Raw genomic sequence first — 15,544 nt, 5'->3', positions numbered from 1 at the left:
AGAAGGAGCAATATTTCCAGGGTGCAGCTTCTAGGCAGATTTGACCCCCACTGTCTCTCATTTTAACTACTTTACCTCATGCAGTCAGGGATATTTTTATGTCCAACCAAAACAATATTCAATATTCATGGAGAATATATTTAACCATACATCCACCCCCACCCCACCCCACCAATGCTGGAGGTCTGTAAAGAGTTCTTTTATTGCACACCAGCCCTGCCATGTAATTGAAGTGACAAATACAGCACTAATGGGTACTTAGATATGTTAAGCAGGCTAAACATGCTAATGAGTCCTATGAGTGTGGCCTTTGATTCAGCAATAATCTGTAATTAAACTATTGTGGACTGCTTTACATTTGAAACAGATGGGCAAACAATGCCTCTGCACATGCTTTCTTAGTGGCAGAGGGCTCGGTTAAATTATTTATATATTATGTAAAAATATAAAAGGCTCAGCATCCATACATCAAAACTGACCCGTTTCAAATTATTTTATCCAATTATACAAATTGCAAGTAGGGACGCAGTTTATTTTCTGCAATCCTGTCGCTATAGTAACCAGTGTTTCTAATTGTGAGATTCTAGCCCAGTCAATTAGGGACTTTTACACTTGTAACTGAACACTGCTCAACTGTGTCTGCTCTCTAGACTGACACTAAAGTCCAGGAAGAATCCTCATGATAAGTATTTAACTTCAAGTTGTGGCACAGCTTTGGGGCAGGTTCTCAGAAAGATGGAGAAGGGTTTTCAACCAGTATGTACTGTTCATGAGCCAGAAATAATAATAATAATAATCATCATCATCATCATCATCGCTCATCTGGCTGGGTTTCCTTCTTTACATTTCCAGGGGACTGCACAAAATCAGGAGCACAATTTGAAGTAATTAAAGTAATGAGAAGTGGAATCCATTGTGTAAGATTTTAATCCTTATACCACAGAAAATAAACAACATTTAATAAAAATCACAGCAATAGTAAAATAATACTGTAAATTGTCCCAAACTATGTAGCATTGTGGTCAAGCTTTGAGATATATAGGACTTCATCTTATTTTTAAAAACAAAAAAGCAAGCAGGTGAAATTATATAGGAGAGTCAGAACAGAGTATGGAAAATATCATTTCTCCCATTTTAATTTGTTAAACATACAGCAAGTTTCCCTGACTTAGCGAAACATATTTTAGTGTGGTTACACAATTTTGATCTCACATGAGTATAGTAGACCTCACATGATGCATACTTTGGGAACAATTAATATTAATCTACTTTCAAATAAGGAGTGAAATACAACTGATGTGTCATTAGTCTAAGTCCCTAATTTTAAGGAAGTTGTGAGAAGTAAGTTTGAAGAACACTCATGAGAAAACAGATTTCAGTGTGTTTCTGGGCTATTTGAGTAAGTGTGCCATCCTAGTAAGGTCTACTTAGAATGAAGTTTCCATGAGTTCAGTGGGACTTACCCCCCAGGTAATTAGAAGTAGGATTGCAGCCTAAGAAACCCCCCCCCTGCTCTGTTGAACCACTTACTACTCATACAATTCCCATAATTTTCTAAATGGATATGATGTTCGCTTTCCAGTATACTATATTCTTTTCATACTGAAGATGAAGAGCAACTGCTTCTTCTGAAATACGGAAACCAAGGGAGCACCCAGTGAAAGAATGGGACACACAGGTTAAATATGAGCAGACATAGGATCAAAGTGATTTGGTACAGATCAATGAGAACATCCTTTGTGCTCTTCCGTGCTGCTCACTTCAAAGTATGAGGTTAGTGGCAAAGTTAAATTAACAAGACTGGTGATAGTTGCATATTAAATATTTTAAGGGGTTGCACTAGAGACATCAAAGACAAACGGGCCAAGCTTTGCCAGTGGCATGAGCATACATAATAAAGATACCGGACAAAGACAGCTGTGCTTTCTTGAACAGAGCAATAAAAGAATCAATGAATGCAGGCAATTAGGACATGATTCCAACTAGTTCATTAGAGAGAAAGGGAAAAAACAAGAGAGCCAAACTGACGTGCTCATTTTACTTAATATACAGTGGTAATTGGTTCTCAAACACCTTGGTACTCAAACAACTTGAAACCCAAACACTGCAACCCCGAAGTGTTTCGGTTTGCAAACCTTTTTTGGAAGCCGAACGTGCTCCGTTTTGAGTGACACACTTCTGTTTTGAGTGTTACACTGAGGTCTGTCTGTTTTTGCTATTTGTTTGCATTTTTGCTTCTCTTTTGCTGCTCTTTTGTTTTTGTGACTGTGTGGAACCCATTTCAGCTACTGACTGATTGTGTACATTGCTTATTGCTTTCATTTTATGGATCAATGGTCTTGTTAGATAGTAAAATTCATGTTACATTGCTGTTTTAGGAGTTGTTTTTAAAAGTCTGGAATGGATTAATCCGTTTTGCATTACTTTTTATGGGAAAGCGCGCCTTGGTTTCGGAACGCTTTGGTTTTGGAACGGACTTCCAGAACAGATTAAGTTTGAGAACCAAGATACCACTTTAGTCTCTCCTCTTATTTTATGCAGATAACTAGTTTTCATGTTTGCAGGTTTGATCATAATACATTCAGGAAAATTAATTATTATAATTTATTAAATTTGTTAGTCACTTTATCTTGCTCAAGGCAATCCAAAACAACTGACAACCAAACCAAATTAATGACATCATACAAAGATCAGTTGGATCCTGAGCATGGCTCAAACCAAATTTCTGCCCAAGGAAATGTTTACTGGAGTCCACAACGCCCCCATTATGTTTCCGTTTATTGTGCTAAAGGCAGCTATTGTCATAAAGTTTACAGCCAGAAACATTAAACATCCTTTTGTCAACAGTCCCCAGTTATCAAGCCTGCCAGATTTGTAACACATGTATAGTAAAACTTTGCAGGCTAATCCATAGTAATGCAGGGAATCCCTTGTGAGGATTAAGTGACGTTTTGGGGATTAGGATGCAAGATCCTGGCTAGTGCAGGTGAGGTCAGGCATGACACTGCCTCAGTAGGGCTGCAACATCGCTTGCAATGTGTAAAGGATGTCAGACAAACAGCATTAAAAATACAATCAAACGAGGAGGCTTTTTACTCTGAGACTCCATAACGCTATTTATTATGACATCTTACTAACTTGCATAGCAAAACGCCATACCTGAAAACTTGAATAAAAACCACACTGGAGTCAATGGAACTGTATTCAGGTAACCATTTTATGGTGAATGCTAGAATTTTCCTCAGGCACCAAACTAGATGGAAGAGTGTGCAAAAGCATTGTGCAAAACAAGACTACAATCCAAAATAGGGCAAGAATAATGGATTTCGTCAAATGATGTTTGCCCTTTCCCATCCCCCTCTAAGAGGATGCAGCCAGCAAACCTGTTAGGCTTGGTACACTATTCTTCTCTGCCCTGTCCCTGAAAACCTGAGACATATCTAGAGTCTAGTAATGCTGCTGCGACTGCCCAGAGCAGCTGCCAAGAAACAACTCCTAGAAAATCTGCAAATCCAAAGCGCCGGATAGGATGATTGTGAATGCTTTGGCCTAAGTAGCCAGCATGTCGGTTCGTAGTGGTTATATAGCCTTTGGGGTGGCATGCATCCTCTCTGTCTCTATGGCATGCCACAGCTGGAACTGCAAGGCAGCCTTTTGTGAACTGCAAGCTCAACTTCCCTCTCTTCCTGAATGTTATGTTGAAGCCATCATCGCTTGGCTCACTCACCCGTTCTTAGGGCCAAGCTACATGTTACGTAATTCCTGCTTTCAAAAATGCGTGCTTAAACGGGCCTCTTTAACTCTGAAGAAAAAGCAGCTGTGAGCCCCCTGGTTTGACATATGCTCCCGGTTTTGCACTTCTCATCTTAAAGCGAGGCGAGCTGCCTTACATATAAAATATCAGCCATCGTTCTTCACAGCAACTGACCCAGTCATTCCAGGCTGATTTAGTGAAGTTATTTAAATATGTAGCAGTGTAAGCAGACCCCTAAGCCAAGCTAATGTGCGCAACATCGATTGGGAAGCAGATAATGGTGTTAATGCAGGCACCGAAGGACAAGCGGCTTCTAAGCCTGTGCTGTACTTCCCGTCATACAAGCTGCTCAGAGTAATATGTGCAGTTACAGAATCAGGAAACCTCTTTATGTGTTAGGTACACACACACACACACACACACACACACACACACACTCTTAGGAGGTAATCCTTTCTTTGCTTACCTGAGAGTAAGTCCCATTGAACTCAAATGGGTTCACATCTGAGTAGACATATATAGAATCATGATGTTAATGTTACTACTCTTAGCCTTCCTGACCTGTGTACATGCAGGGGAGAAATGAACATTCAAATGCTGCAAAGTATTTCCCCTAAAAAAAAAGTCTGGATATGATGTGATGTGATGATGCTTCGGTGTTGGATTCCCCCCCCCCCATGTGTATGTGTAAATCCAAGAGTCCTCCATTTTCCCTCCACAGTCAGGGACAGAGACTGTTTTCAACAATAGCCTATACTTTGCTTCCATCCAATAATAATGGGGCTCAAAATGGAAGGGGAAATTAAAAAAAAAAAAAGAAAATGAGAGGTTTTCCAAATAAACAACCCTTTTCAAAACAACCAGTGTTTGTGTGTGTTGTAGGACGGTGGAAAAAATGGCCGATCTGGATTCTGAACTATTACGGTAGCTGAAAAATGGCTGTCAGCAAATGGCTGCAGTCCTTTACACACTTACCTGAGAGTAAATCATACTGATCTCCTTATGACTTATTATGAAGTACATATGAAGTCATGCACAACCATTCACCATGCTTATAATGAGTAACTATTTACTCAGAGCACTTGAAGTGTCACATACCTTTGATTCTGCATTAGTCACTGTCTCTTCGAGCTCCTGCCGTCGGGACAGAGATACAGGACGATGAAGACAAGAACGAGCTGTCTCAAGAACAGCTTCTTCTCCAGAGCGATCTCGGCCCTGAATGGGAAACCTGGACTTTGAAAGTCATCTAATCTTCCTTGCTGTATTATACTGTATTGTTTTAATTAGTGTTTTTATAGTTGTTCTGATTTTGAGTGGAGTGCCCTACCTGGGTGGATGGAGCAGCCAAGTAATTTCATTGTCCCCGAGAGGGGGCAATGACAATAAAGATATTATTATTATTATTATTATTATTATTATTATTATTATTATTATTATTAGTTATGGTATACAGTGGTACCTCGGTTTTTGAACCGAATCCGTTCCTGAAGACGGTTTGAGTTCTGAAATGTTTGAAAACCGAGGCACAAAGGGTGGCCTGCATATTTAATTGAAAAAATTGAGAAACACTCAGTGGAAGCTGTTCTGCATAGCTGTCAACTTACAGATTTGAAAATAAGGGACCAGCAGCCTTGAAAATAAGGGACCAGCAGCCAAAATAAGGGACCTGCAGCCTTGCCTGTTCCAGGCACTCCAGTCTTCCTGTCCTCCTGCAGTCTGGTCAAACTCATGCTGGTAGCTTCGAGAACACTGTCCAACCAACTTTGTAACCAGAGGTTCAACTGAATAGAATCTGAATCACATGCACCACAAGGCCTATGCAGCCTCAACTTAAGATGGTTCCCCGGCCTGGCTTTGCACTGCAAAGTTTGCAGCAGCACGTGCAAAAAAATGGCGTCCAGCATTCAAAAAACCCCTCAGCTTGCATTAACTAGTCACACACAAGGCATTCAAGCTCCACCCCCCCAGTCGTTCTTAGACTTCTTACTGGGTGAGCAACACAGCCTAGCAACACAGTTGGAGCCTCCCTCCTCCCTGGCTGGCAGGGAGGGAGGGAAAGGAGCTGCTTCATTTGAAATTTAAGGGACATCATTTAAGGGACATCCATCAATAAGGGACAGCAGCGGGACATGGTGCTGGAATAAGGGACTTTCCCTTCAAATAAGGGACACTTGACAGCTATGTGTTCTGAGGTACAAAAACGGAAGCATTTACTTCTGAATTTTCGGCTTTTGAGTTCCGAAATGTTTGTCAATGGAGACATTCAAAATCCGAGGTACCGCTGTATATAATTATATATTATATAGTCTTAGAATAATAAGAGTTAGAAGGGATCATAGTCATAGAATAATGGAGTTAGACGGTCAACCCCTTACAAAGCAGGAATCCTTTTGCCCAACATGGGGCTCAAACTCATGAACTTCAGTTTAAGAGTCTCATGCTCTACCAACTGAGCTATCTTGTTGAGTGTTATAAGTACATATAATAAGTACATACAGCTGTTATGTTAGGGGAAAAAATACTTGCAGGACTGTGGTGTATTTCACACAACAATTTCAAATCATTTGCTGTAAAAAAGGTAAGAAAGCATGGTAAAAGGTATTTGTTTTTGTAAAGCAGCAACCCTAAAGCATTGGGTCTTCAAGTGGGACAACCACAGATAAATATATGGTAAGAAATTAAGAAACGGGTCCCCAGATGCATGTTTGGGGTCAATTTGAGTCCTGGGTACGAAAATATTGAAACTTCAGACCTAAACCCCAACTTTCAGAATACACCCTTTCAATAAAAGCTTTTAACATTAAAAGCTATCAAATTAGATAACAAAACCTTGCTGCCGTAAAGCAGCAATAAAGAACCAACAAGAATAAAAGGAGTAATAATAATAATAATAATAATTTTTATTTATACCCCGCCCTCCCCAGCCAAGGCTGGGCTCAGAGCGGCTTACAGGCAATAATAAAAACAAGTTAAATGATTACAACTTAAAAACAAAATTAAAAAATACAACATTAAATACTGAAACATTAAAATATTAAAATGTAGCCTCATCGCAGAAGGAGAAGGAAAAGAAAAAAGAAAGAGAGGGAGGGAATCAAATTGGCTCCAAGCCAAAGGCCAGGCTGAACAACTCTGTCTTACAGGCCCTGCCGAAAGAAATCAGATCCTGCAGGGCCCTGGTCTCGTGAGGCAGAGCGTTCCACCAGACCGGAGCCAGAGTTGAAAAGGCCCTGGCTCTGGTTGAAGCCAATCTAACTTCTTTAGGGCCCGGGACCACAAGGGTGTTGCTATTTATGGACCTTGAGGCTCTCCGTGGGGCATACCGGGAGAGGCGGTCCCGTAGGTACGAGGGTCCTAGGCCGTGAAGGGCTTTAAATGTCAAAAGCAGCACCTTAAATCTGATCCTGTACTCCACCGGAAGCCAGTGCAGCTTGAAAAGCACTGGGTGAATATGCTCCCATGGCAGGGACCCCGTGAGGAGTCTTGCTGCAGCATTCTGCATCCGCTGGAGTTTCTGGGACAGCTTCAAGGGCAGCCCCGCATAGAGCGAATTACAGTAGTCAAGCCTGGAGATGACCGTCACATGGATCACTGTGGCCAGGTCGGGCCGGGAAAGGTAAGGGACCAACTGCTTGATGTGGCGAAGGTGGAAAAATGTCGCCTTGGCTGTTGCTGTAACTTGCGCCTCCATGGAAAGGGAGGCGTCAAGGATTACACCAAAACTCTTAACGGAAGGCAATGAGTAATAGCAGTAATATCCATACAAACATTAACTAGCAATAACAATAACTCAGGAAAATAGGACTGGTTTTATGTGATGCCTAAAACTTAACAAAGCAGGCATCAAACAATTGACTTCTGGGAAACGACTCCAAAATGTGCAGGTTTTGGGGAAACCATCTTTGTTTTATCTAACCTTGCAGCAGGTGGAGAGGGGGAGAGAAATCAACATCTATTGAAGATTTTAAAGAGTAGTTAAGCTAATATGGTAGCTGGAAGCTCTTCAAAATGTTGGCAGCAGGGAGCTACAGGGTTGGCAATGTGGTGCTGCAAATAGTGTAAAGTACTGTACTTTTCCGTCTATTAGACACCCCCCCCATTTTGGGGGACTCAATTTTAAGAAAATGAGGGGAGATGGCCCAAAGTTGTTGAACCTCTCCCCCCATACCGCTGTGCATGGGTAATGATCCAGGGAGTGCTTCCCGCAGATCGCTCCCTGCGCGCAACAGCATCTTCCCCACCCCCCATGCCACTATCCGTGTATTGGACGACTCCAGTTTTTTGACATGATTTTTGTTTCAAAAAACTTCATCCAATACAAGGAAAACTACAGTATTTCATTGTTAATTTTTATTTTGTGGTATTGTTTTATGAGCCTTGTTGACAGAACTGCTTTAAGTTGTGGTCCACCATTTTATTGCAATTTGATTTGGTGACTATTCTAGGTGTCTGTAAAAGAAAAAAAGCAAACTCGTAAAACAGGACAAAAATGGAAACTTTCCCCCCTTTTAAAATGCCTTTGATTTCCATACACTCCCTCAAATCCTGTGGAATATTATGACGGTTAGCAACTTGGACTTCAATACATGGGTAAGAATAGGATGGAATTTCTAACATCAAGATACCCTGCCATCTGTTTCTCTTTTAAGAAAAAACCCTCTCTCCACAAATCGGCTCTTTTAAGCTTTGCTGGGAGAAAGCACTGTATCATATGACCCGTTTTAAAAACCACTTACACAGGCTTTACAAGTCAAAACAGCACCTTGAACTTCTCGTGCACAATTTACTAGCATCCAACCCTGCCATGAGCAACGCTTAATAGCTGCAAATGCTCATTTGTTGCTGTCATAATATAAGTACAGCTATTAATAATAATTAGCTGTGTGGAAACGGGAAGGAGTCCCATAAAGACAGTTACATTTGACCCAGGGTTGCCCAAAAGTTTTCCGAGGCCTGAGAGAAAAACGGAAGAGTAGGTTGCATGACTGAGGTAGAACTGTATATGACAACAGAGGCAAATTGTAGCTGGGAGCCATGGGAACGGCTGGGCTGGACTCCATATCAAGAAGTAATTCGCCTTGCTCAGCTATAGTTGATGGGCTGTCAGCCCCAAGCTGGTGAAGCCCAGGGAGCAAGAGTACAGGTCACCATGGCCTAGCAAGAGAAGTGGACGCTCAAAAGGAGACGGAGGGCCAAAATGTGTGTAATGCTAAACGTGTAGCATGCAACTGCGGCTGCATTTATTTATTTAAGAGTGGGTGTGGATTGCCAGCACACAGAGAGGGATTATGATCCAGAAGAAAATCCCATCCCCCTCACCCAGCTATTGGGCTGAAAAAGAAATAAAACTCCCACTGGAACTGGAGGGAACTTCACCCCAATTCCTGGTGAACCCCACAGGGGGAAAGCCACAGAACAACTGGCGGAGCTGGGAAAAGACACATTGAGGCTCTTGCATTCGTCTGGTAAAATAGTACTTGTCTGCTCACCCTTCATATCTCCAGCCTGTATGGTTGGTTAATGGAGGGCATCGGTTCTCTGATGCCAATGCCTATCTAAGCCCAGGCAGAGGTTGCTTGACCTAGTATAAGAAACAAAATAAGGATTTGGATCTTATGAAAGGAAAGCACACCTTTCGCTGTGTAAGCAGACAGCTTGCCCTACCAATTTTCGGAACCATTAAATAGGTTGTTGCTGGATGGAAGCTGACGGGAATTGGTAGTCCAAAACGTTGGGAGGGTACTAGGTTAGCGAAGGATAAAGCACAGCATACAATCCAGCTGCTTAAGAACATTTAAAACAAAACCCAGAGGTATAAATATAGAGCTGTATTCAACAAAGTTTTACTCATAGTATACCTGTTGAAATTAATGAATCTAAGTTAGTGATATTCATTAATTTCAGTGGGTCTATCCTCCATTTAGTTGAATATCACTGTTAGATTTTTTTAAAAATCCATTAAAAACCCAATAGTTTCAAAAAATAATAGAATTTCATAGCTCAAGGACATTTGGAATTATTATTCCCATTTTGTCCACCCTGAAAACTCAAGAACAAAGTCACACTGGATTCAAACAAAATGTGTCCAGATAACAATTTCATAGAGCTACAGCTTAAATGTTTTCTTGTGGTGTGTGTTGTGAGGAAAGAGCATTCACCAGAAACTCCCTTTACAGCTCATAAATTCCTCATTTTTGAAGCATAAATGAGACCCGTGGAAGAGAATGGAGACAGCATTGTCATTTAAACCAACAACGCTGACAGCTAGACTGTTTACTTTTCTGCTGTGGTTCTTTTTTCCCTTTACATAAGCCAGGGGTCACAGTCGCAGCCTAGCCAAACAGCCTAAAAAACACACAGAAAGGGAGTAAAAATCGGCTATTGGATGTAGAAGGCACAGCTGAAGCCCAAGACTCTTTGCACACTGTTAAGGAGGACAGTTGGTTGAGGAAAGAGAGGGAAGAGAATTATAAAGATGCTTTCTTTTCTTTCTGGCCTTGCCTAATCCAGGAAAAACATCTTGCTTTTGTCACTATGCTTGGGAGATTTAATTGAAAGAAGGGTCCCCCAGCTCCAGTTGTTTATAACCCTACGCCAATTAAACTTGCTCAGGCTGATGCTGTTAAAAACATCAGCAGCTGCAGCAGCGCAGCGCAGCAAAGCAGCTATAAGAGGAAAAGATCAGGGTGGGACTTTTCTCCTTTCATACCTTCAAAAGTTCATGATCGCTGAAGGAGAAAGAGCTGCTTCTGCTGCTTCTGGAGACAATCAGGGCCAGAGCTGTAGAACATTCCTGCCATTTTCCCCGAGCTTCTTCAAGCTCTGGGGAAAACAGAAATGTGGAAACAAAACACATAGGCTGTGTTGACACAACTACAAGCGCAAACTGTGCCAAGTATTACTGTAGGCGGCCCATTCAGAAGCAATCACTTGACTCTTCTTCAATTCAAAAGACACAGTTGTGCTCAAAGTAGGATTAATGTGCAGAGCACAGCACTTAATTCAGTTTCAAGGCCAACTGTGAGAAATGACATATAGCTTTGGAGGGTACACCATGATATCCCATCAGCCATGGGTAAGATGAAACAGAAGGTTGTTGCACTCAGGGCTCTGCTTGTGGGCTTCTCATGGCTGGTCACCACATGTGCATGTAGTCAGATCCACTAGGGCTCTTCTTATGTTCTTTTGGCACTTCTTGCGAGTAGAACTGCAGTCCTTTCTTCCCATTCTGGATCTGACATTTCCCTGGCAAACAGGGGCTGCTAATAGGTTTCTTCTGCTTTATTTCTCAGAAGACTGGAGCCCCTGTCTGGGTGATGCTCCAGAGTTTGTATCTATAGGCATCATTTGTTGATCTCCTTGGCCACTGGAGACCCTACACTCATTGGGCAATAATATGGGCTGTTCCTTGGAATGCGCCTGCCTCCAGCCATGAAGGCATAGCATATCCAGCATGGCTAGCAACCATTGATAGCCTTATCCTCCATTCATTTTTCCAATCCTCTTTTTTAAAGCCATCCAAGTTGGTGGCCATCACTGCCTCCTGTGGGAGCAGGTTTCATAGTTTAACTATGCGCTACGTGAATAAATACTTTATCTTCTGAATCTTCCTTAAAAGGGACAGTGCTGCTCGAACAGTTCCTTTAGGCTACTGACGGTCCCCTTCAGGAACCAATAGCATGAGCATCCTATTAGCCCAGCCGTCTTTTTCCTAGGATCAGCCTGCCCATTAGTGAAATGATGACAGAACAAAATATTGCCTCAGGTGAAAAAGATAAGCTCAGTTTTCATGTTTTGCTGAGGTTATAATATCAGAGAAGTAAATTGGCATTAAGCAGTATGCCCTAATCTATAGTTACTACTAAAACATTAACTCGGTTCAGCAAAGGTCTTTGCTGACAAGAAGTTTGAAAGCACATCAAAGTGCAAGTAGATAAATAGGTACTGCTCCGGCGGAAAGGTAAACGGCGTTTCCGTGCGCTGCTCTGGTTTCGCCAGAAGCGACTTAGTCATGCTGGCCACATGACCTGGCAAAACTGTCTGCGGACAAGCGCTGGCTCCCACGGCCAGTAAAGCGAGATGAGGGCCACAACCCCAGAGTCGTCCGCGACTGGACTTAACGGTCAGGGTAAAGTATGGTTATATTTCATGGACTGGGTAAAGACAAAGTGAAATACAAGCAAGTTTCCATGAGGGTCAATTCTCTTGAAATTACACAGAAACATGGGGAAAGATAACCTGTTCCTGATTATCAGCCAGAGGATAAACTGTTCTTGGAGCTTCCACTGTCTGCAGTGTGAATTCTACAGCTATAAAGTGCTCTGTGACTGCAAAAGTGAAGGGAAAGCAACCTAGTGATAGCGAGTCCAGAGGACCAAGAATTGTTAAAAGCTGCATTCCTGCTTCCTAGATAGAACTTTTCTCATATCTGCTCTTTTGGACTCAGCATATCACATCCTGTTTTTAATCTCCCTTCCCTTTCCCATAACACTCATCTGATTTAGACTGTGAATTGGAAGGCTGGGGCTGTCTGAAATATCATCACCTTTGTATAGAATGTAGTGCTTAAAAACAGTTAATATTAAATTGTATTTCATTATTCCCTGACCTCCTGGTTTGGATTCTGGAGGTCACCAATGAAGCTATCCCTCCATCTTTTGGATTGATGTGAATATGTGATGACTTGCATGATGAATTTGTTTTAACATGTGGCACCACTGAATGTTTGGGCTGCTAATGTTATATAAAACAACACTCTATTAAAATAGAATCTTCAACATCCCACAGCACCGCTGATTGTTTGTCCTCATCTAGGACTGGATTCCAGCCTGAAATTCTAGGCACTGCTGTTCACTCAGCAGCTCTACTAAATTTAATTAGCCTTAAATATGTATAAGATAGCAGGCTTACATAAAAGTAAGTCCAGCAAACAGACCTCAGAGAGATGTACAATAACCACAATAAAAGCAAAACACCAGAACCAAAGAGTGAACAGTAGCGATCATAAAACAATAAAAACTGCAGGTCAACAAACGGCAGCTCCTTCAAAATGCCAGGCAAGCAAGAAATCCTTAACCTGTAACATGATGGATCACATAAACGACACAAGAAGCCTTTTACTTCCATCCAAATCTCCGTCTGCGGCTTTTCTTTAATACGAAACGTATTTCTAGCGCCGCTAAAAACACACTGATTTCACATGCACCAAACCAATCCCTGCCCATATCAGCGCGCACAGTTGTTTTTCTTTTCTTTTCATTTCTCTTCCTGGGCCAGCCTCGTCTATGCAACAGCGAAGGAGCGCGAAGGCGGGCCAGCTCGGAACTACAAGCCGCCTGAAGACCATTGTGGGCGTGGCTAGAAAGAGCGGGACGAAGGGAGGGTGGCTGAGCAAGAGAAACAGAGGCTGCCGATTGATGGGCAGAGCGCGAGAGGGGAGGAGAAACACAACACCCAAGAGGGAATAGGTGGGGCTGGCCGTCGTTCTGGAGCCTGCGATTGGCCGAGGGTCAAAACCGGGGGCGGGGCTGCTGGCGGAGGCCGGGACGCGGGGAGGGGGCTGGAGCCGCGCTGACGGCCTTGGCCAGGGAATTTCAATTTCGAAGGAGGCTGAGGGAGGCGGTGGCGCAGCGGCCAGACGGGGAAGCGAGAGGCAGGAGGAGGAGGAAGCCCGCCGAGGAGGTAGGAAAGCCCTACAGGCGCCGCCGGCAAAGTTGGTGCGGGACGGAGCAGCGCTGGCTTGTTTTTGGCGGGCTTCGCTGTCGTAACCGAGAGTGAGTGAGGCGGCGCTGGGGAGCCGGCCGGCTGCGAGCGAGCGAAAGGGACGCGGAGTGAGCCTGAGGGGGAAGTAGGCGAAGCGCAGCAGCCGCTCTCTTGACGGAGCCGGGTCCCCCTTCCCCCGTTTTCTCCTCATAGACAGGCGGCCTGGCTTTTGCTCTGCCCCCCACCCCGAGCCGCCCTTCTCTCGGCCGCCGTTTGGCTTTCAGTTCCGGCGGAGTTGCTCCCCGAGGGGCGGCCGGCAGGGAGGCGGCTACGACGGCGCGGGTTCCTGCTCTTCCCGCTCCGCCGCCTCCTCTCAGCCCCTGGTGATGTGGGGCTCCAGCTGGAGTCGCCTCGCGGTTGGAGTGGGGGGGGGATTTTTTTTTGGGGGGGTTTCAAGCCTCCTCTGCCTGCAGCCCCGGTAGGGAGGAGAGGCGGCGGCGGCGAAGACGACGACGATAGCGCGGGTGGGGGGGGGGAGAGCAGCTCTGAGGCGAAGATGCACGTCCGCTGGGGCTGCCGCCGCCGCCGCCGCCGCCTTCCTCCTCGGGAAATCCGCTGCCCTCCCTCAGCGCGAGGGGAAGGGACGGCACTGTGGCGCTGAGGAGGGAGGAGGATGCAAAAGCAAAGCGGGGAAACGGCGCTGCACCGCGTGTTCCTGCCCCTCTCCAAAGCGTGGGGTGTGTGCAGCGTGTGGCATCCTGCCTAGCGGGGTTTGGATGTGTGCGGGGCGGGAGAGGTAAGCCCTCTTTCCCTCCGCAGGTTTTTAATCCCAGCAGCGGCTTTCTCCTCCTTCCTGCCGAGGGTTCAGCTGAGCCGCCCCCCTCCCCCGGGAAGCCGTCACTCTCCACCTTTTGTTCAAATTTCCCTCGTTTACATCCCCTCCCACGCGCGCGCCACGACGCGGGAATGTGATCCGCGTGGGGGGGGGGAATGAGCGCCAGGCTCTGGGATGCCGATTCCTGGCCGAGAGTCCCGACGTATTCGCTGTCCTGGAAGCCCCCTGCAGGCCGCCGGGACTGCTGTGACCTGCGTCGTAACGCGATGTGTTTATGTGGAGGCTCGTCTCCCGTGTTTGCCGTGATTGGTGGGCGGGGAGCCCTGGCCCATTTAGTGGGAAGAACTAAAGCTCATGCCGGTGGGTGATAGCTTTATCGGCACCAACTAAAAAGTCACAGCGTACTGATTTTGGTATACCGAGAAAGGTTATTCAGAGCAAATGGGATGCGAAGCGAAGTAGCGAGTGGGGTGGGGAAAGTGGACATGATGAAAAAGCTTAAAATGGACGCAGGAGGTATTATGCAGGCTTAATTAGATTAGAATGTGGTAGGTTGCAAATGGGTTGCATTAAAGCAGTGGTGTCCAAACTTTTTTCAAAGAGGGCCAGATTTGATGAAGTGAGGGCCAACCAAGTTGTTGAGCTTTTATTAGGGTTGAAGTTGTTGAGTTTTTTACCCCAGGAAATAAACTGCCACAGGGGCTGGATTAAACCGACCCGCGGGCCAGATTAGGCCCCCCAAAACGATCTTTTGACATGCTTGCATTGAAGCCCGTTTACCCCTATTCCCTTTTGAAAACACCACAAACGTCATGGTTACTCAAAGCTGTTCTAAAGACAGCATGCTCTAATTTTAAGGTGTGCTGAGTATGTTCATTGATCACTTGAAGCAAAATAGGGTGGAGTTAGGCTGTATGTCCCCCTCAAGTATTATCTTTATATGGTAGAAACACTCCTCACACCTTCAGTTTTAAGATTGCTGGATGGCTAAATTTGGTATTCCTCAATATACACATACACATATTGTGTTGGCCCATTATGACAAATCCAAAAGCTGTAATAGGGCTTTTACAATAGGGCTGTGACAATACTTGTTCATGTAAACAGTACCATTCCATTCAGCAATCTAATTCTAGAGGTGGAGTGGTAAAGTTTTCTCTGTTGTACATTTGAGGAAGAAGTCCACTTCATCTCCCACAAATTGGAAATGCTAAAAGGCTGTTTATAAAATACTATTAACTTCTGCTCAC

General features: G+C 44.3%; 1 protein-coding gene and 1 long non-coding RNA gene across 6 annotated transcripts in view; one reads left to right on the top strand and one right to left on the bottom strand.

The window, feature by feature from the left end:
• Nucleotides 1-8,119: 8,119 nt before the first annotated feature.
• Nucleotides 8,120-13,218, bottom strand: LOC309338296. Its single transcript, XR_014154848.1, has 4 exons — nt 12,366-13,218; nt 10,467-10,579; nt 9,247-9,338; nt 8,120-8,206 (listed from the first exon to the last, which is right to left on the bottom strand). It is a non-coding gene; the product is annotated as an uncharacterized lncRNA (long non-coding RNA).
• Nucleotides 13,219-13,304: 86 nt separating this feature from the next.
• Nucleotides 13,305-15,544, top strand: part of EPB41L2 (erythrocyte membrane protein band 4.1 like 2) — an 82,822-nt gene continuing 80,582 nt past the window's right edge. For 2 of the 5 annotated variants that reach the window (XM_081855267.1, XM_081855263.1), the window contains exon 1: nt 13,514-13,534. In XM_081855267.1, coding sequence (XP_081711393.1) covers nt 13,534 — 1 coding nt within the window. In that variant the 5' untranslated portion in view covers nt 13,514-13,533. Of the gene's footprint in view, nt 13,439-13,512; nt 13,535-15,544 lie in introns of those variants that run through there. The other 3 variants (XM_081855264.1, XM_081855265.1, XM_081855271.1) reach the window with 3 other exon arrangements.

The sequence above is a fragment of the Podarcis erhardii genome, assembly GCF_964252035.2.
Source record: "Podarcis erhardii genome assembly, chromosome: 3".
NCBI lineage: Eukaryota > Metazoa > Chordata > Lepidosauria > Squamata > Lacertidae > Podarcis > Podarcis erhardii.
This window is presented reverse-complemented; position numbering and strand designations above follow the sequence as displayed.